The following is a 22,016-nucleotide window of genomic DNA, read 5'->3' on the forward strand; positions in this document are numbered from 1 at the left end:
CCATGACAACCTGTGGAAAATCCTCATATTGTGAAACAAAAATATTGATTGCCATGATAATATCAAATAGAAGATAATTTTCTACGTGCATGATCGTTGTACAAACGATTTCCTTGCTCTTATTAATTTGTCATTAAAAAAAAAAAAAAAAAAAAAAAAATGTCACTTACCAAGTACACTGTCACTTTACCGGTACATAAAAAGTGTCACTTCACAGATACAAGTTTGATTGCTGGATAGTTTTTAAAAGGACGTATTTCCAGACACAACTTTTCGCCGAATGCAGTTGTACTACTATATTTATCAGAATTTGAGGTCATGATACTTCTAGGCTGAAAGAAGAAGAAGAAAGAAAACTGTATGTAGGTGGTAGGCCTGTAACAGTCTGACGCTTCAAGTCATTTTAGCAGTCGCTCAATCATCAAAAGTAACGGTAATATGCGCCCTCTACAGTTTGTACGTTGAAACACGTAATTTGAGCTGCTACGAGATCTGCATTCAATACACTTGACGACGAGAGACGCTTCTCAGCCTTTACTTTGGATTTTGTGTACCTAAATCAAAATGTTCTGTTATCTAAATTGCCACTTGAAATTCCACCAGAATTTAAGTGCTTCCACGTAGCTGTCGTAAAGACGTATCAAATTCACCGTGCCGTGCCGTCAAAATGTCAAGTTTTTCAACGAAGCAGTTGCCGAGGCCCAGCAGCGCAGGTAGCAATCCGCTGACCAGGTCGCTGCCGTCCTCATCTCCGGGAGCGGCCGGGGCGACATCGGCTGGCAGGGTGCTCCAGTACCGGGCACTTCACACGGGGGATCGCTCACTGAAAAAGACGGCTCAAGTTTCGCCCCTTCAGATGAGTACTCCCAACACAAGAACCGACACAGCATCGTTTAAGACTCACAAGTTCAAAGCAAGGCACAGTCAGTGGACCCCTATTTTGCATAAGCCATCAAATGAGCAGGTAATCTCATTCTCAGGCTCGAGGCTGTTTCTTACTGTAGAGTCTACTCGGCTTACTTACAGTAACTGGTAACTGTTAGTGGTAACACTAAAAGTAGTTGTGGGTAACAGTAGAGTCAATAGTAACAGTTTTATAAGTAGGTCTAACGTTAATGATTATGATTAAGTTAGATCAAGTCACATCTGCTTTTGAAGATTTAATGAATTTAGTCACCGATCGTAGAAACCCTACCTAGTTGACCGAAAGATCGGTCTGTATCTGGTTGTGGGGGATATGCTCTGCGGAGACTGCGTCTGGCTTCACAGATGTCTCTGCTCTGGAGGAGAGCGATAACGTCCAAAAAAAATAAAAGACTCCTCCAGACAGACAGATTTTTCTGTCTATTCTAGTAGTATTGAGAAATCCCAGCACGGGGCGCTGTTTTTGGTTGCTGGTGTGGTTATTCTAGTAGGTGTCTGAAGTAGTTTCAATATGGTGTTGACTTCTGAGCTTTTTAGCTTTAACGTTTCGACCACTGCCACCTTCACTCACAGAGTCAAAAAGGATGCATTAGTGCCATTACGTTAACATTTAAATGACGCCTTGGATTTCTAGATTCTACATTCTAGCTACATTGTCATTATGTTATGTCAGATCTTGAAATGATTGTTTGTCAAATCTTAGATAAGCAAAACCATTATTTTCTTTATGTATTTCTTTCTTACCTTCGATCTCTCCAGCTGTACCTAGAAAGAAGAGATCTGGTTGCTCATTGGGTAAGTAGACTACAAATGTAAATGGTGGTGCAGGGTGTTGCAGAGATATTGCAGCCAATGTCCTATTCAAAACAAGGCAGAAAGAGCCCCTTTTCTTAGAGGGGAGGGGGCTAGGGCTTGTTTTTTTGTGATTTTAGTGATCATGTTTTTACCATGAAATGTTCAATCAAATCAACTACACCATGTTTTTACCATGAAATGTTCAATCAAATCAACTCAGAATTTTTGTTGTAAATTTGTTGTCAATTTTGTTTGTAGATTTTCAAAATGTTTAACCTAGCAATTAAATATAATTTTGTCAGCAACTTACAGGAAATAATTCGTCACAGGAGCGTAGAATTGTGATATGCTCGACATGTTCTTTATATGTCGCTACTCCCATAGATGCGAGTTTGAGAAGTATATCAATTGGTTTTCATGCTTTACAAGGATGTGACCAAGCCGTTTCAGCAAATTGATATTTCAAGCACAATTTGTGGCATTTGGCTAATTTTGTTTGAATTGTGTAATCACAGATTACTATGTTTATTATGTTTTTGTAGTATGTCATGATCAAAAAGAAATTTTGTGAAATGAGAAAGGTTATAGCTTGTTTTATCTTTCTCAGGTGCTTTCCAAAACTATATTACAGGATTGTAGACAAATGGCTAGCTGCTGAGCATTTGTGTACAGGATATCTCCACAGAAATAAGGCTTCCCTCTTTCTGCTCACTGTTATGTGATTTACACTAAAATCTTTCTCTTGTGCCATTGTTTCAGTGGTTCAATATGGCAAAAGAAGAAAAAAAAATGCCCTCCTACCTCTGTCTTACCACACCCCTACCCTATAGGCATGATACTCAATTAATGCCATTTTCCACTCACCTGCCCAGTTTGACCTGTGGACAGACTCCCAGCGCAAGCGCTTTCTCCAGTTCCTGCTGGTGCACTGCCAGCGCAGCCAGCTGCTCTTCCTCCAGCATTTCTTCGACAGCGCCATCCCGCTCACCCACGTGGACTTCACCAAGATGCTGCCCCGCTTCCTCTGCCTCCACATCTTCTCCTTCCTGGACCCCCGCAGCCTGAGCCGGGCGGCGACGGTGTGCTGGCACTGGAAGTTCTTCACAGAGCAGGTGCGTTGTCGCCATGGGATTATGATGTCAGGGTGGGGTGTGTGGTACAAGTGGTATTCTTGTTGTTTGAAGATTTGTGGTGAGTCAGACCTAAAGTTCAAAACATATGAGTCCTCAGTCAAAAGATTTCTTGCTGTTGTTTTAATAGCAAAATGAAGTCATAAAGACTGCTTATAGCATATGAGTAGGAAGTTTGAATGATACTTGAATTTTCTCCTGCCAACTCTATCTGTTTGCTTTCTCTTTATACTTCATATTTTGGTAGATGTGTAGGCATGTTAGAAGAGCATGCCATCACAGTGATTATTATGATATTGTTGATACACAAAGTGTCACTTCTTTTCTCCGATGAAATCATAGTACACTAAACTAGCATGACAGCTTATGGGCTAAAAATGAGAGGAGGTGATCCCTACTGTATGGCTACTGTTCCATAACTTCACTTCCTTCCCACACCTTAAACCTTCCCCCCCCCCCCCCCCCCCCCCCCCCCCCCAACAGGATGAGCTCTGGATGCCCAAGTGCCTGAGACACGGTTGGCTCCTCCCCTACGTGCCCAGGGAGAATGAGTACGGCTCCTGGAAGAAGCACTACATCCGATGTTTCCGGTCCATGGATGTCAGCCAGCCCAATGAAAAGGTAGGAATTCCTTGTTGCTATTTCTTGGCCTAGTTCCAGTGATCCAACAGGAATCAAGAGAGCTGTTTAATTGTGTGTCTTGTTATAGAAAAATACATCAGAAATCATGATACGTCTTATCTAATTCAACAGTTGCAATGAGAATGGTGCTGCTGAAAATACTCGTATAGTAATGATGAAGATATTCATTTTCATAATTATGACAGTATTGATGATGATGATATTCACATCAGATGCATCAGCATGTCTCATTTTATTTAAGGTGATGATAGTGTTTATGAAGAGGTTGATTTTAATTATGATAATGATACTTATGATGACTTTGATTGTGATGATGATGATGATGATGGTGGTGGTATTGGTGGTGGTGATGATGCTGAGTAAGAAAAAGGGGAGGGAGGAGAGAGGAATAATTTTTCTGGTGTGATTCTCTTTCACCACACATGCTGATCACAAGTCTTGTACAAAATGATTTAGAATACTTGTCATAAGACTCCCGAAACACCAATCAGTCATTACCCGTCTATTGTCTGTAATCTTTCTTCTGTTCTTACTCAATCCTCCTCTCAGTCTGAAAGGTATTGCAAACTTGGTGACGGCTCCACTCTCGCTGATAAGGAATATCAGAGGAAACTCAAGGCCGGTAGAATCAAGGAACCGGCCCTCAATCCACGTAAGTAATCTTTAAGCCTTGTTATAACATTACATCATGTTTCCTCTCTTCCTAAAAATGGTAACAAGATCATTATGCATTGATCGTTTCAAATCGAATACAGAATTGATATTGTACATGTACATCAGTGATACATGATAATTCCTGATCGATATTCTTCCATGTAACCCGTAATATTGTCCTTAAAAATAAAAAGTCCTTATGTGCTTGAATAATCACGAGAACACATTTTACGTTAGTATTTGACTTTTTTACTTGTAAATTTGTGTTTTTGCAAGCCATGAATTATTGCAATAATTATGTAATTGTTTTGTTTCCTTTTTTGTTTTGATTGAGTATGTCAATTGATGTTTGTTCATATTATTGTTCTCTGTGAACATTTTCACAAAGCATAAAGTAGCGGGGATAAAGTTTAGACAGAGCAGTAAAGCACTACTGTCCACCATATATGTGACCCGCTACAACAAAATGATCCTAAAGTCGGGCGAGGTCGATTATTTGAAAATTGCATGATATAATCCCCTAATCTTTCTGCTTTAAATTGATATATAACACATTTTATAAAAATACTCGGCTGCGGAGATATCGATGTTTAAAAGAGAACATGTCGAGACGTCTGGAAAAGCACTGTTTCGAGAAAAGCACCCTAAAAGTCTTCCTTTCGACGCAATCACGATCAAGAGACACGCAATTCAGTTTTCACATCTGGACAATAGAAGGTAAGCCCTAGCAACCCCCGAAGAGTTCATTCAAGCACATCAGTGTCGGCGGTCTCCTCACCAACCAATCAGTGACCAGGATGTGAGAAGCGGCTGAACATAGCACACCCCGCCCGCACGTGCACCAGTCAACTGGGCAGTGTGCGAGCTTCACGCTTCGGTTAGCAGCAAGCAGCAAACTGACCAATGAGATCACTCTGGTCGTTGTTAGGGGCGGAACCTATCTGTGGCGCTCAATCCAAATTTTCGATCCAGTTTCTGCTTCGTTGAAACGCCAAAAACATGGCTCAGAAAAACGCTATTTTTTTATCTTTCCTTTGATCATTTTGCTTCAAAATTTCGACAGATGATAGAAGACATGTTAGACTCCAATAATATATCAAAATCAGAAAATATTAAGTTTTGACCAATTTTGATGCTCTGACTTCAAACTTGATTTTCACGGCTTCGACAGTGCGCGACTTTAGGACCTTTTTGTTGTAGCGGGTCACATATTATTTGAAGGTTCTGCATTTTCTCAGAATCTGCTTGTGTTACAAGTTGATGAGATTGATTTCTAGGAGGCTGTTAAAATAAAATCCAATTTAGATTAATAACTGTATGCATTGCTCTGCAAACATCAGATCCTTATGACGAGAGGGGACCGTGGCTGGACCCAGACCCCCGTCCCCAGGACACGGAGAAGGCATTCCGGGGCATGACGGACACGGCCAGCCCAAACTTTGGCTTCCCGCTACCCAAGGTCCACCAGAGGTCCTGGACGGAGCCGGCCCGCAAGTTTGAGTATGGCCTGGAGTCCAGTGGGCGCAAGAAGCAGCACCGCGTCGCACAGGTGAGAGATTGTCTGTTACTCCACTAAACAGAATCTGAGAGTACGACTGTAGGTCTGTTGTGATGTTAAGACTGTGTCCATTGATGATGTGAGTATAGTATATACCTTTTTTTTTTACCTCAGTGATTAATGATTCAAAGTTGTGTTGTGGAATTGTTTAAAAAGGAAAAGGAAAATGAGAGGAAAGAGAGAGGAATTTTACCATTCAAAGGAGAAGACTTAAATTGACACTGTATTTAAATTTCTGAGGGAATTGTTATTATTATTTTTATCATTATTATTATTATTATTATTATCATTATTATCATTATCATCATCATCATCATTATCATCATCATCGTTATTATTATTATTATTATTATTATAGCATATCAGAGGCAACTGTTTGTTTTGTTTAACTTTTACAGACTATACATACAGTGCACTCCTGTTACAACGAACACGGTTATAATGAAATTTCGTTATAACGAAGTAAATCTTGTGGTCCCAAAATTATCACCATTAAAGTCTATGGTGCAAAATTCGCTTATAACGAACACGGTTACAGCAAAATTTCCGTTATAACGAAGTCTTTTCCGAGCGCCACAGACAAAGAAAAACAAAAGAAATGTGCTCCGTTATAACGAAACGCGAATTGCTTTCGAAAATACGTAACGGAACAAGCATTTTATAGCGTCTCTGCATAGGTGAACGCTTCACACCACTGTGTGTTCGCTCCTTGTGTCACGCACTGTTTCTGAGGGGTACTTGCGTTTATTATTGTAATACAGTTATCCCATCACATTTCACAAAGCTTTCCAGTGTATGATGAGTATTCAGCAAACAGAATATGATATACATATACGTGGTTTCCTTGTTTTCGTTATATATTGTATTTGTTCGGTTATAACGAAAGAAAACTGCCAGTCCCGAGCATTTCGTTATAACGGGAGTGCACTGTACTATCTTTCTATTAAACAATTCTGGACAGAGTAAACTACTTCTACAGTCATATGGCATTTTTTTTTAGAGGACCCTATGCCACATACTTGAAACAGAGCTATCATGACAGTTGTCAATGAAAGAACAAAGAAAATCACAAATTAATCAGTGGCATAAGAGCATCCCAATGAATGGTACACAGCATGTTATATCCATTCCGTGTCAGTGTCAGTGTCAGTACTAGTAGGAACAGAAACAAAAAAAAAAAAAAATGACCCTTTGATGCCCTTTTATACCAATCAAAAGGATGCCGAGGACACCGTGGGTCTGGAGAGGCACATAGCTGCAACCCTGACGGCCCACATCGCAGAGGAGCTCCACGACAATCCAGACGTGATAACACAGACCTGGTCCAAGCCCCAAGTCCAGCCAGTCTCCAGAAGGTAGGAGCCCCCTAAAAGGGACAGGTCTTCTTCCTGTGTAGGCTTGCAATACTCCATCTTTGAGTGAGAGAGAGAAAAAAACAGAGGTTGTTGTCCCCTTATTTTTTATAGATGATAAGAGGAGACAGTCATATGGCTGCTGTGACACTTGCTCACTGTGAATGAGTTATTTCACCAGGCCATAGTAAAATGTGTTTGACACTTCTCATAGAATAAAATTACAGGATATTGAAAAACGTTGCAGGTCACCAATGTTTTGTTTCTTTTGTTTTGTTAGTTTACCCTTTTAACCTGTATTTTTTTGTTGCTTCTTTTCTTTTCTTTTCCCTTTAATTGTGCCTATGTATAGGTCGTTTTTGTTCAAAATATGAGACCTTTGTATAGTGTTCAAACCTCCTTTTCTCTCTCATCTTATTAAATGAAAATGCTAGGCCAGGGTGTTAAAGCCACCATACCTTCTCTGTGCACTAGAATGAAGTATAGCTACCGCTGTGCATTAAAATGAAATTGAGACACTGATGTAGGTAGCTCTCTGCATCTGAATAGAACAAGTCTGTCAGCGATTAGAGGTCTTTTTGTCGCACATCTGTGGGAGGCCCCCACTTTTGGAAGACATCTGTATGAGACTTTCTCCTCATATGTGATTATTCAGACCAGATCTTTCACGGGGAGGGGACTACTCAGCATTTCGGTCCACCTCAAGACAGGAAGTGGGGTCAAAGATCATAACAGGGGACTCCCCTTTCAGGGTCCTGCTGATATCAAGTGAGGTGCCTGCGTACCAAGTAAGTTTTTTTTTTCTTGTCCTTTTTCTTGTTTTGTTAAGGTTTATTTGCTTTGTTTTGGAGATATTCTTTTTTAGTAGACTGTTACCTTTTCTTACTTCTTTGGCATACCTACAAGGATTGTTTGGTTTTCTGTGTCATTTATTGGCTTCAAATCAGAAATTTCCTCTCCCCCCCCCCCCCCCCCCCCCCCCCCCATCCCCCCGGCCTTGTATAAATCAAATTTAGGTTGGGTCAAGAGTGAACAACTACAGTATTTGTATATAATAAAAAAGACAGCAATATGTGTTCCTATTTCACAGATAGTATCAGTAACATCAAACCAGGTCAAGTGAGGCTATAATATTCCTATTATTTTTTTTTTCACCATTCTTCTACACTGCAATCAGTGCATTCTTATATTTCATATACCAGCTTTCAAAACTTGTTTGATGATAAAATCAAGGGGAAAAAAAGAGAGAAAGAAAGGTCAGCAAAGGTTTGAGTTGAAATGTAAGGATAGAAAGATGAGAAGCAGATTTGTGATAAATTTTGCAGCCACTGTTAATTTGATGAACAGGTTTTAATTTCTAGTCTTTGACATTTCTAATTGTTTATTACAGCTCCTCGTGTCAGCTGCCAAACCAGATGTTGTGCCGATAGTCTATGAGTATGACGGGACCACCATCGAGGCTCTGCTGGGGATGCTGGTGTCCACCGTAGGCTCCCACCAGGCAAGGTATCGTCATGGTGATAGTCACATGGAACGTTGGAAGAAGAGTGTATGGAAGAAATGCTGGTAGCCATGTGTACTGAGAAATAAAATTTTGCTGAATGTGGGAAGAAAGCAAGGGGTGGAGTGAAGTAAGGATGACAGTGAAGAGGAGAGAACAAATGAAAGGAAGGAAGGAAAAAAAGAGGAAAAGGGAAAGGAGCTGAGAGAAGAGTAAGACATAAAGTAGCTATTGGGTTGACATGACCTATAGCCTATGTTTTCACATAGGAATATGTGTGTGGCAAAATTTGTTGCTCGGGCGTATTATATTCTTCCAGAGTTTTGTATATTGCTCTAAAACTATTTGAATAATACATGTACATGGCAGGTCTCTGTTTTATTACTGTATGACCAGAAATATTCACAGCACCAAGCTTTCACAAATTGGCGTCAAAGGCCTGTTTTACAGCATGAAACTGTCGTGAATTGCTATAATGCATTGTGTAGACAAGATTCATGTGCATTTTACTTCACGAATCTTGGGTCCTTGCATAATTCTCAATAGTTTCATGCACACAAAAATTTCTGATTTTACAGTATCATCATTTTGTCATTGTGTGATGTGCCACGGGTTGTGAGTTTTTGACATTTAGCATGTGGCATCAGCAAGGCCATCGGCAAAGTTCATAGGGCAGTATCCCGCTATTCATCACCCAAGAAATAACAGGTTCCACGTAAATATGCATCCAACACAAATTTCTTGATATCAAGTGTAGCATGCTATTAAAGGAATTTTACATCAAGCAGTAAGAATACACCGCTTATCCAACCCATTTTAAAAATGTGAAATAATGTCTCCAAACATGCAGATTATATTCTTCCAGTCATTATTTTGCTCTTATGGTTTTGACGTTTTCTACGTTTCTAGTTTCTCCTTTCAATCTTTTCCTCTTCATGCAATTCATACTTTTTACTATAACGGTTTCAATTTTTCTAAAAAATCCAGGAGCATCGGAGTCTTCACCCTAGGAGAGGATGCCCCTCGTCTCGTCAGGGAGACGGCCATCACGGCCGAGATGATCGAACACCCCGACATCAAGCACTTCTGGGAGTCCTTAGCCGAATGCGTTGATGCGGGCAAAGACGGCGGCTGCATCGATTTCTTCTCACCGCTGGAGGCTACGGGTAAGAATCTCTATTCTCTATGCATTCTTATGAATCAGTAAAAATGTCAAGGATCAAATAAAGAGATTGATCGCAAAACAGGATAAGCACCATTTTCAAACATTTCAACATAAGTCCGTCATCAAATAGAGCATAATAAAACATTTCCAGTTATACCTTAGTTGCATAACAAGAAATATCCTTCAAGTTATATCCCATATTTTCTTATCATTTTCTGATTTTTAGATCATTTTGATAGCTAATATCTTACATTGACAAGAATGGCATTAACTCATTTTACAATCGACCTCTTCACGTACTGTCATGTATTTCACGTGCGGTCATATTTTGCAAGAATCTTTTTTTTTGTGTTTGTTTACTTAAAAAATCATGCAAACACAATAAATGCAAAGTATGTTGTCTCTGTGGTAGGAAATTGCTGACTTTGCTTCTTTGAAAGGGATATGTCAATGCTTGTTTTGCATCCTATCACGGTGGTTCCAGGAATGTGATTTTAGCTACTCCTGATATTGTGTGATAAGTCCTGATCTGTGAGATATGTGATTGCATAAACAAGACACAGTTAATCACTTTCACCTTTTCCTTTTTTTCTTGTAAAATGCAACAGTTATGAAATGATCAAATATGCCATTTACAGGGAACTGAGATCAAGCGAAAACTTAGACACTTTTGAAGATGCAAAATTATTTATGGCAGTATATTTTGCCCGCTTGATTAGCAACTGCTATTAGAAATGTCTTGTCCATATGTTACATAGCTGTGTTCTACTATGTTTACTGTGCATTTGGCTTCTCTTTTCTCTTCCAGCTGGTGGTCATGAAATGCTGGCCCAGCTTTCTGCCCTCATTGGTCTGACTTTGTCCAGTCCTGCCTCACTCTCCCCAACCACATTTGACTATGGTAAGCCAAACTTAAAAAGAATTTTCCTCTTCATTGTAATGCTCAAGTGCATTTTCAACTTATATACATGTACATAGAGGTTCAAGGACAACTCACCTGTAGATATCTACAATCTTACAAATGTAGTGAAACTGTGTCATTGATGTACAGTGATGCAGATTTTTCATTCGTCCTTGTGACGGCAGTTATCATTGCTACGGGAAAACCTATGATAGCAGTCAGGCCATTTGGAAAATGCTTTATTTCTGTGGTTTTCATAATGGCACTCGAATACCGTGATGAAATTCAAGAAAAGTCCTTGTCATTATGGAGAAAGCAGTGACTACAATCAAATATTTGAGTGGGTTGCTGTCATATAATTTACACAACAAATAGGAAGGCGACACCAGGGGTGTTGGCCTACATGAAGTAGAGCGTGTGCTTTCTTAGCTTGTCTTCAAATGGAAGCAGACAGTGATAAGAATGTTTTAACTATATACACTGTTTGAATACTGACATACAATGTGGAGTGCACTTCCATACTCTTCAAATTGAGGAAGACAGTGTTGGGTGATTCAAGTCTAAATGTTTTAAACACTGACTTGATGTAACAGAAATGTGGTCTCTCATCTTCTGAAAGAAAGGTGACAATAGTGTTGGTTTCCCAAGTTAAGTGTTCACAAATACCAAATCAATGTGAAAAGGAGAAAGTGCAGTGTTTGCTTTATCTCTTGGTGAAGTATCATCCCCCGATTTTGGTCTCCTTCCATTCCGTCCTGCAGTGACGGGAGAGTGGCAGACGTCGAGCCACTCCAGCCCCGCCCGCCCGCCGCACTCCTCCTACTTCCAGCAGCGCCCCCTGCAGGCGTGGCAGGCCCTCGCCGGTCGGGTGGCTGAGACCACGGCCCGCTGTAGGGAGGAGATGCGGGGATTCTTTGTGCAGAGGAGAGAGCAGCTGCTGCACAGGGTTACAGGTAGGTGTTGACCAGATTCAAAGGGAGGCATAGGTGATGACCAGATTCAAAGGGAGGCATAGGTGATGACCAGATTTAAAGGGAGGCCTAGGTGATGACCAGACTTAAAGATAAAGTATTATATTGCATGACTTGATGCAGAAGATGCTAAATATATTTGATATTTGTTTGAAGTATTGTGTTTAGTGGAAATTAACTGTACTATCATCATCTCCATTTGATGATGATGATGATGATGATGATGATGATGTTAATGTTTGCAGTTTTTGTAATTGTTAGTATTATCATCATCATTATCATCAATATTTTGGGGATTATCATTATTCTCATCTTACCATCATCATAGTCATCACCATCATCAACAGCAGCTGGGGCTGAGGCTCTATCATTGCTATTGTCATTGTTTAGCTGCAATCTTACATTTTCCCTTCCCGCTCACAGGTGATGTAGTAATGCAGGAGCTAGGTGAGGATGGCCTGGGGCTGGCGGATGATGTCATGACCAGCCTGAGAGAAGCCCTAGAGGAGCTGGCCAGGAATCCTGAAGAGGTAAAATGGTCTTTTGTGACGTGCCTACTGGTATCTCCTGCTCTTCTTGCCTGTCGTGAAACATTATGGAAAATCATCTCATTATTATCAATCTCATCATCATTATCAATCATCACTACCTTATGTGTGTGTTTTTGTTTTGTTTTTGTTTTGTTTTTTGATGTCCACGACCTCTGAAAACTATTAGACAAGAGGAGAATTGAGTTCAGAGAGTTTGCATATGATAGCTAGATGTGAGGAGCACATGATTTTGCTTAATCCAACATTGTATTTGAGTTACAAATGCAGTTTGATCATAAACTGATAGATGATAAAAAGAATGCTCTTTCTAGGGTGCTACCGTGAAAACAAATGTTCAAGGAGCAGTTACAAAAGCCCTTGTTTCTTTGTATGTTTTTCAATGAAAGACTCCTACATGGTCATAGTAACTTGTGCTGTTGAACATGATGAATATGTCATGCTTTAGTTGCCTTTTCTTGCATATTTTTTTCTTGATTGGGAATTTTTGTGGCTAGTACTTTGTTCATCAATTTTCATGAATTGTCAGGATGTTTTTTATCCTAGTGATTTTTGTCCTACCCTCTATTGTGGAAATGCATTGAACAGAGTTGCGAAAGTTGCAGTTTTGCAATTGGTCTGTTTTGTTATGTGCAGATATCAGGAACTGAGTATCATGTGAGAATTACTGTTCTTCTTCTCCTCTCTCTTAACCCCCCCCCCCCCCCCCCCACCAATTCTTGAAACTGCAGCCAAACCCAGCAGCTTTCCTTGGTAGGACTCTCATCAACATCTCCAGCAGGTCTGAAGAAAATGGCCCAGGACAGACAAATGGTTTGGTGCCAGACACAACGAGTAAATCAAGCAAGATGCCATCTGGACTGAAATTGGTAAGAATCTGTTTGATGTTACACATTTGATATGCATCTGGTCGCAGAGAAGATTCTGTGTAATTTCATAAGTTTATCTTTCAGCAGCGTCAGATGGTGTCAAAACCTGTTAGGGTTGTACTTCAGTGTCTTTGCCTATGGCAGTGTTCCCAAATAAATGAATGCTTGATATTCTTTCACAATAAAATGAAAAAACAAAAAAGAACAAAACAAGTAGTTTGATGGAACCTTGGGAGGCATTGCCTTCAACTATGTTTGTTTGTTTGTTTGTTTGTTTGTTTGTTTGTTTTTAAACCTGGTTGTGCAAGATTACTTTATTTGCTGAAGATGACAAAACAGTAGCAGTATGGTGATGAGTTGATCACCAGAACATCCAATATTTGTAAGTGGACTGAGATGGTGCCTCATTTGGTGAAATCACAGCAACACCAATCATGTGTACTAGGAAAGTCCCAGAATCCAGCAAGACATGAGTTTTAACAGCTGCCTGGAAAATATATCAACTTTTAAAGTTCATTTCACAGAGATCTATATGCTTCATATTTGTCAATTCTGATTCAATCTTTCAGGGGCATTGAAAAACTTTCTGAAGTCTTTGTCTGGCATTTCATAAGCCATCTAATGTCATAAACTATTTTGTTTATTTTTTGATTTATTTATTTATTTATTCATTCATTCATTCATTTATTCATTCATTCATTCATCTATCTATCTATCTATCTATCTATCTATCTATCTATCTATCTATCTATCTATCTATCTATCTATCTATCTATCTATCTAATTCATTTATTTATTATGTCTTCTGTAAAAGCAGGGTAGTCCCATTCTGAGCCACAACGGCCTGCTTTATAAGGAAGCCCCGCATCAGACATATTACAGTATTACATTATCAGGGACCCGTTTCATAAAACTTGTTATCAGTGACAACTGCCACATTTCTATGACAAATTTGCTCTCAGCCAATCAGATGCAAGGAATTCAGTAGCTTGTCACAACTATGACAACTTGTCACTGATGACAAGTTTTATGAAACGGGCCCCAAGTGTACACATTCAGTCAAACCATCCACTACTGATGCCATCTTTTCCATGTGAGGTGATGAGTTTTGTCCCACTTTGTGGACAATAATTTCAGTGCTCTTTGTATATTTATAAACAGACAAAGAGAGATAGTTCTGACTCAAATTCCATCATTTTTGAAACCCTATCTTTCCTCTAAAAAATAAAAAAACACACAAAAAAGGCGGGTCTCCATGGCGATGACCTGTCTATGGATGAAGAGATCGCCGAGAGCATCGACGAAGACATTCAGGAGGAGATTGAGGACGAACTGGACGTTGAGTCCATCTCAGGACATGTGCGGCCTCCGGGCAAAGCTGACAGTCTCAAGGCCACATCAGCCTCACGTCTCAGTACGGGAAATCCAACGAGGACACACTTCCAGCCTCTAACTATGCAACAGACATTCCAAACTATGCAGGTAACGAGGAGTGTCTGCGATCATGAAATCGAAATTGAGATGCCTGGCAGACCCATATGATAGCCATACCTCACCTATGCACATGTTCTTGGAATGTGTGTAAATGTATGATTAGAATGTAATAATCAACCCTGAGGAGGTTGCAGAAATTGGTGGTAGTATGTGAAGAGTGTTCCACAGAATATGCGGAAGGCTTCCGAAATCTACAATCCAAGCGGAATGCTTGAATGACACCTCTGTGTATAGTGGCAATACTATTGAAGCTGAATGAATTCTTACTGAGCACTGTAATGAAGACATGTTTGGGTTATAGTTCTGCAAAATCATGTCCTCTGTGGATATTGTACAAAGTGTGACAGCAATATCTGGACCCATCAAAGTGTCGTCTAATTTTCTGTGTAAATAAACGGGAAAAAAGGTTCCAACTGCTAGTCATTAGATGGAATGTAGATTTCAATCTTACTCTTTTGAATCTCATGAATGTCTGCACTCTGATTAATCTTTGTGTTTGCACTCAGCTCACTACACCCCCAGGGAAGACCCAATCAGAACGCAGGAAAGCAGTGGCCAACGAGCTGCTGGAAACTCAGCGTGTCTACGTGCGCAGGCTGAACATCGTCCACAACGTCTACTACCAGAGACTCGCGGCGGCGCTGCGGTCGAATCACGCCATCATCGGTCAGACAAACCTCAATCTCATCTTCACCGACCCAAACAACATTCTCAGCGCAACAAAGTGAGTTTGAGTTGGAAGTCATCTTGCATTACCATTGAAGAAGCTATTAAGAATGTGAGCAACCAGGACCAATAGCTGTGAAGACTAATTCACACCATCTAGTAAATACAACTGAGTTCTATGTGATCTCTGCTGCTCTGACCAAAGAAGAAAATCAATAATATGTCAATATGTCGCAAGTCCATGTTCATATCTGTTTTTAATCAACCGGTCCGTTGTGGTCAATTACACAAGATGACTGACATACATGCTGTATGAGTGTGCTGAACAAATACTTAAAGTCTAGTGCATGTTGCTTTAAATCAATGCAGAATCACCTGACTCGAGTGCATGTTTGCCATTGGCTATATTGGGTCTAGGGCAATTGTCCCTTGCCCTGACCCTAACCCTAATCCTGAACCTAATCCTAACCCTAACCCAAACTCTCACCCTAAACCTAACCCTAACCCTAATCTTTACTCTAACCTTATCACCAACTAGTATTTAGCAAGGGGAAGGGGGGGGGGGGGGGGGAGGTAATTGTCCACAGGGGGTAATTGCCCTGATACAGCTACATCCTTCAACTTATCCTATGAAATGTCACCCCCCCCCCCCTTTACACCTACCTGGTGCGTTTACCCTTTCTCCCCTCCCACCCCCCTCCCCTTCCCCTCCCAGGGGTCTCTATGAGGAGCTGAAGGGACGCCTGGAGAGCTGGAGTGCCCAGCAGTGCCTGGGGGACTGCTTCGTCAAGTTCCAGTCTAAACTCAAGGCCTACACCAACTTCCACAACAACTATGCAATCATTCTCTCAACCATCGACAAGGTCAGCTTGCTTTGCCTGTTAACCTGTTAAGGACGGGCTAATTTTGCTACAACATGCATTTCCCATAGACACTTGCCCGAGTATACTCCGGACTCATCCCCAATGGGTTAAAGTGAAAACATAGTTCACATACACCTGTAGAGACTGTTGAATTTTACTTTATACTGGAGACATATGCAAAAGAAATGTGTGATGACGCTTTGATAACACAATTTCAATTGGGTAGTGACGAAAATGTGAAATATTACTCAAAAAGGTACACCAGAAGTATTGTCATCTAAGGGCACACCAGATCGTGGTTGTTACATGATGTTTTATATTCAGTGACATCGATTACAATATATCAGGCCATAGCAGTATCCGTCATGCGAGAGTGAATCGCATACTGCAGCTTGTGAGCTGCATGTGATTAAGTGCTACACTGCTAGGGCACAATTTGGTCATCTTGTACTGGTAACGTTCTACCAAACCACTGCCGCATGGGGATCGCGCTTCAGGAATAGAAGTTGTCTAATACTACCACTGAAACTATTTTACACTTACGATCTCTACTCCAAAAACAACTCATCCTGGCAGATCATGTCAGCCGGACAAGTTTCTTGATTGACCCTTTCGATATGTGACGTATGGTACATGTAGGTATTGGATTGTTATATTGTAGTGATTTTTTATGAAATTTTAGTGATATACTTTCACATGAATTGATGGATTGTAGTAATTGTTGTATTAGTGAATGACATGAGAAGAACGCTTTAAAGATTACAGTGAAAGACCATATTCCAAGCTTAGTTTCGCTCCACCTTTGTTAGTTTGAAAATTAAAAACAAAAAAATATTTGCCTTTGAAATAGAATGGCAAATTTTTATCACATAGTCTCTCTGGGGGGCTTATCATAAACGTATACATAGACTATATGCAACTAATAGCATCAGCTAAGTAGTTTGTTGCTGATGTATGAAAACTGTGGCACAATTTTTGTGCTGAAAATTATTGTATTTCAAACAGACAAGTTCCATCCAGCTGCTTCCTTTTTTCACTCATTCAGTGCCGAGAACAAGAACCGTCATTCCGGGCCTTCCTGAAACAGCACGATTGCTCAGCGGCCAGCGAAATGATGACTCTGGACGAGCTGTTGCTAGGCGTGGCCCACCACATCCATCACTACATCCGCCTCCTGCTGGCCCTTCACCACGCCACGCCCGACGACCACCCTGACAACGGTGACTTGCTGACGGCCATTGAGACCTTCCGGCAGCTCCAGGGTATCATTGATCAGGTGAGGAGTTGATGATGACTCCTGACCGATGACACAACATTTGCTCCTGTGACAATTACTCTCGTCTTATTTTCTCCAGGAACTTAGAGTTAGGGTTGTGATAGGGTTTTAGGTTTAGTTTGATCTAAAGATTAGGATTAGGGTTTATGTTTGTGGGTAGAATTTATGTTTGGCTTAGAGTGCAGATATTGCATGGGAGCAATTGTCGCAGGAGCAAATGTCATGGAACCCTCCCGACCACAGTGAGATGATTTCAGCACTATACATGTAGATGAAGCAGTCACTGTAACTATCACTTGAGTTTTTTTTTTTTTAGGGGGGGGGGGAACTCCATGAAATTTGGAACAATGTTGACACTGTTCTGCTTCTCACCTTGTGATATATATAATAATATTTCACTCTTAGACCCACACGTTCAGTTTGTGCAGAATTGTGTGTGTGTGTTTGTGCACATATATACATATTATATGTTTACTGTGAATCTTAAATGCATAATGTCAACGTGGAAGCATATTTTATGAAATATCATAAAAAAGATTATATAATTTCATGCTGTTTGATTTACTAGTTGTGTTCATCATCATGTATCACATTGCAAGTGCTTTGTTAGAGGTGATATAGAAGTGGAGGAGACAGAATTTTCTCAATTCCAGCCTAATTTGGCTACACTTTTTTTGAGGTCCTTATAGAAGGGCAAGCAATTTTTTTTTTCCAAATCAGTATCCCTGACTCTCTCTTTCTTTATCTCTCTATCTCTCTATCTATCTATCTATCTATCGCTATCTCCCTATCTGTCTATCTATCTATCGCTATCTCCCTATCTGTCTATCTATCTATCCATCTATCTATCTATCTATCTATCTATCTATCTATCTATCTATCTATCTATTTCTCCATCTATCTACCTATCTATCTATCTATCTATCCATCTATCTATATATCTATCTATCGTCGGGTGCCCGTGCATTGGCCGCTAACACAATACAAATTGTATTACGTTAACGGCCAATGCACGGGCACCCGACGCTATCTATCTATCTATCTATCTATTTCTCCATCTACGTTGTATCTATCTATCTATCTATCTATCTATCTATTTCTCCATCTATCTACTGTATCTATCTATCTATCTATCTATCTATCTATCTATCTATCTATCTATCTATCTATCCTATCAATTTATCTACCTATCTATCTATCTGGGTATCTATATACATTGTGTATAATAAATCTATCTATGTCTCTGTAGAACAAGCAGCGTGGTGAGAGGGAGCGGGTGCTAAAGGGTCTCCAGAAGCGCATCGTTGGCTGCCCCAGCCTCCTGGAGGCCAACCGATTCCTCATCAGGCAGGAGACTGTGGCACTCCTGGAAGCTGTCACTCTCAGCAAGTCGAGCGACATCCCAAAAGGGTGGGTACCTGCTAGTAAAGTGGATTTGAGTGCAGTAGATAAGAGTCCCAACAGGGTATGCATTGTAGCTATAAAAGTGTATTTTAGCAGTTAATATACAAATAGTGAATGGTCACGAGTGCAATGATACGAGATTTCACGACGAGGTGAAGCCAAGTCAAATAGTGCGTCTCATTATTCACAGAGTGCGAAATCTTGTTCCATTGCACGAGTAAACACTATTTGTTTATACAAGACCTCAGACATCAACAGATGTGGTCTGCACAGATTCTTATATTTAGTACAGAAATGGCAACCATATTTTTTTTCTTCAATGGTGAATGAATGGCGCACGCGAGAGTGATCGGTTGAAGTTGTTGACGGTAAAATGAGTGATTGAATGTGCACGGGCCTTGTGACTGACTGTGTGCGAGTGCAGCAAGAGGTTTGTTTACTCTAACAGAGCTGTGCTGTGGAACAAAAACTATGGGTTGATTGTGACTTTATACAGGAGTCAATAGAAGTTGGTGATGTCAGCTGTGCGCTATCCATTTTTGCTCAATCAAAATTGCACAACTAAACAGCAAGATTGTGCAGTGTCACTTTTAACTGCATGTCACATGATCATATTCATGTATATAGCTCACCAGCAGGAAATGCTCGAATATGGATTCATTTTAAAGAGCTTTTGAATCAAGAACAAGTTATCATTGGAGTAATTGTTGCGTTGCTTCAGTTATCATCAGCTTGTTTCTGTGAAGTGATGGTATGGTCTGTATGTGACTTTTCATGTAAAGGTTTATTACAAGATTCACAGAAGAGTTATTCTCTGAAAACTTTGTAACATCTGGTGCTCTGACCCACTGAGCTATGGCAGGCCCTAGTGCAATGTTTAATCCGAGAAACCCCTAAATTCTCAATTATTGTGTGGTCAGAAACTTACTTAACCCTGATATAAACCCAAAGGATAGAAATCAACGTTGGAATAATTGCAAGGGATCACCGAAATGATGCAGATCTTTGAATAGTTAATTCTTTAAAATTTCATTTATTTTTCTCCAGGGCCGTGAAACATGTCAATGACCTCTGTCTCTTCCTGTTCAACGACGCTCTGGTTGTCACCCACCAAGGGTCGCGGCACGTGCCTTACACCCGGCGGTCAGAGATCTTCTATAAGTTTGTGGTGGCTCTGAGTCTGAGTAGACTCCAGGTGGTGGATGTGCCTGACTCAAAGTGTGAGTATAGAATGCAAGGGGGAGGAAAAACTAACCCTTTCTTGTCCCTGGGGTGACAAGATCTTGTATCTCTCTCACAAACCATCATATGGATTTTCAGGACAGAAAAAACACTTTTTTTAATTTTCGCAGAATGATGAAAATTTGGATGTCAAGTAATATAGAAACATTGTTTTGGATTACATTCATACAAAGTGTACCTATAATGTTTTAAAACTCAAATAAGTAATTCTCATATTCAAAATGGAGTTAGGACCTTTTTGAATGTACACATTGTAGCCCACTGAGATATGACCCCCTTGATGCCTCAGTTACATACCACTGTGAGTCAGTATTCTCTTTCACATGTAGTATCTGTTTCCTGAAAAACTATTTCCAACACACAAGTGATACAATACAATTATTATGTTGTTTCTTTGATTGCTTGTAGCACAGAAAATAAAACAAAGGTTACAATTCGATGTTCATGCTGTCTTTGTCTGGGCTGTAGATATAGCAAACTAAATCATATGTGTGCTTTTGTTCCTAATATTTTGTTCATGAAGGTTAATCAGAGCAGCATGCACGAGCAAAAACTGAATGTTTGTGACATGCTGTGCAGTTGTTATGGACCGATACAGTACAGTATTTTACAACGGGTAAAACAACAAGAGTTTATTGTTGTGTGGTGTGGTAAAGCTTTGACAAGTCGTGGATTTTTTTTAAAGACACCTTCAAATTTGGGCCTCACTTCACAAAAGATGTTAGGATAGCAATTCTTGCTAGAATGCCAACTTCTTGTAGCATCAACCAATCAGGAAGCGGGATTCTTGTCACTACCATGACAATTGCCATTACAGGAAGAGTTGCATTCATGAAAGAAAGATATTATTCAGAGGGGTAAAGGTTCAGGTTGCGAGTTTCTTCACTTTGTCTCCCTCTACAAATTAAACTTGTTAAGATCGCAACTGCTGATCTGTAAATCAATTAACAAACATGTCGGAAAAAGGAACCAGTGGGACTCGAACCTGTCATCTACTGCTTTCCGGGCAGCGACACTACCACCAGGCTGTCTTTCTTTCATTTAATATGCCTTGTCCGCCTTGGACTACTTAACATAACAATGTCGGAATTTAGGAGCTTGGGTATTTTGTCCATGTTCGTCGCGTCACTGCCGGCAACCAGGGACAGCCTGGTGGTAGTGTCGCTGCCCGGAAAGCAGTAGATGACAGGTTCGAGTCCCACTGGTTCCTTTTTCCGACATATTTGTTAATTTACAGATCAGCAGTTGCGATCTTAACAAATTTAATTTGTAGAGGGAGACAAAGTGAAGAAACTCGCACCTGAAGTTGCATTCATGTCAACTTTTTTTTAACCCGTTCTGGGCCGATGAGTCAAATGTGCATAAATTTTAAACACGTAACCCATGGACAGAAAGTTAATGTGGCTTGCAGAGGTTTAATGAAATGGACCCATGGCTTTCCATCTCCAGATATCCAGAATGCGATCCAGCTAGTGTCCCCCAAGAAGAGGCTGCTCTGCTCTGCTGAGGACTACTCCTCCAAGCTATCCCTGCTCAGCGTTCTGGAGGAGGCCGTCCGGGCGGCGCTGGACCTGGACTGAAGCCCCACCCACTTTGTACCACCCGCTCGGTGATCTCTATGACCACCGGCCGCCATGATGACAGACTTCGCTGGCAGGGACGCGTAGATTTCTACGTTGAAAGTAGCAGACTGCCATGTGAGGACTTCGGCACTTAACACACATCACATTCTTCCCCTTACCGCTATATATATATGTACCCTGGCCAGTCAAGAATGCATCTCTCCTGATTATGTTGTCACCCTAAATCTAGCCACTCTGCTCACATGAGATATCCGTCATGGCGTGTTTGGGAACGTGATGGTTATGTTCACTCCTTGTGGATTTGCGTCCACCAGAATTTACAGAAGACTTCTGTGGACATCTTACAGAAATGAACTGTAATGACATACATGACCAGTCAACACAAACATTGTATTTGCCAAGTTGTTGTTTTTAAAGACATACACACACACACACAAAAAAAAAATTGTTCAAGGGAATGCAGTGTGCCATTTTCAAA

The 22,016-nt window shown here is 40.5% G+C and overlaps 1 protein-coding gene across 1 annotated transcript; it reads left to right on the plus strand.

Annotated features, from left to right (window-relative positions):
- Positions 1–667: 667 nt before the first annotated feature.
- Positions 668–21,535, plus strand: LOC139730871 (epithelial cell-transforming sequence 2 oncogene-like). The gene is made up of 21 exons (XM_071641751.1): positions 668–964; positions 1,684–1,719; positions 2,592–2,831; positions 3,333–3,470; positions 4,041–4,143; positions 5,486–5,694; positions 6,922–7,058; positions 7,711–7,843; positions 8,446–8,561; positions 9,544–9,722; positions 10,530–10,622; positions 11,384–11,575; positions 12,017–12,123; positions 12,873–13,010; positions 14,256–14,492; positions 15,011–15,228; positions 15,886–16,033; positions 17,079–17,309; positions 18,559–18,719; positions 19,761–19,933; positions 21,405–21,535. The coding sequence occupies exons 1-21, from the start codon at positions 668–670 to the stop codon at positions 21,533–21,535; spliced, it is 3,417 nt and encodes a 1,138-aa protein (XP_071497852.1).
- Positions 21,536–22,016: the final 481 nt, after the last annotated feature.

The sequence above is a fragment of the Diadema antillarum genome, unplaced genomic scaffold, assembly GCF_040938485.1.
Source record: "Diadema antillarum isolate AM-2024a unplaced genomic scaffold, OU_Dant_1.0 scf00000022, whole genome shotgun sequence".
Classification (NCBI taxonomy): Eukaryota; Metazoa; Echinodermata; class Echinoidea; order Diadematoida; family Diadematidae; genus Diadema; species Diadema antillarum.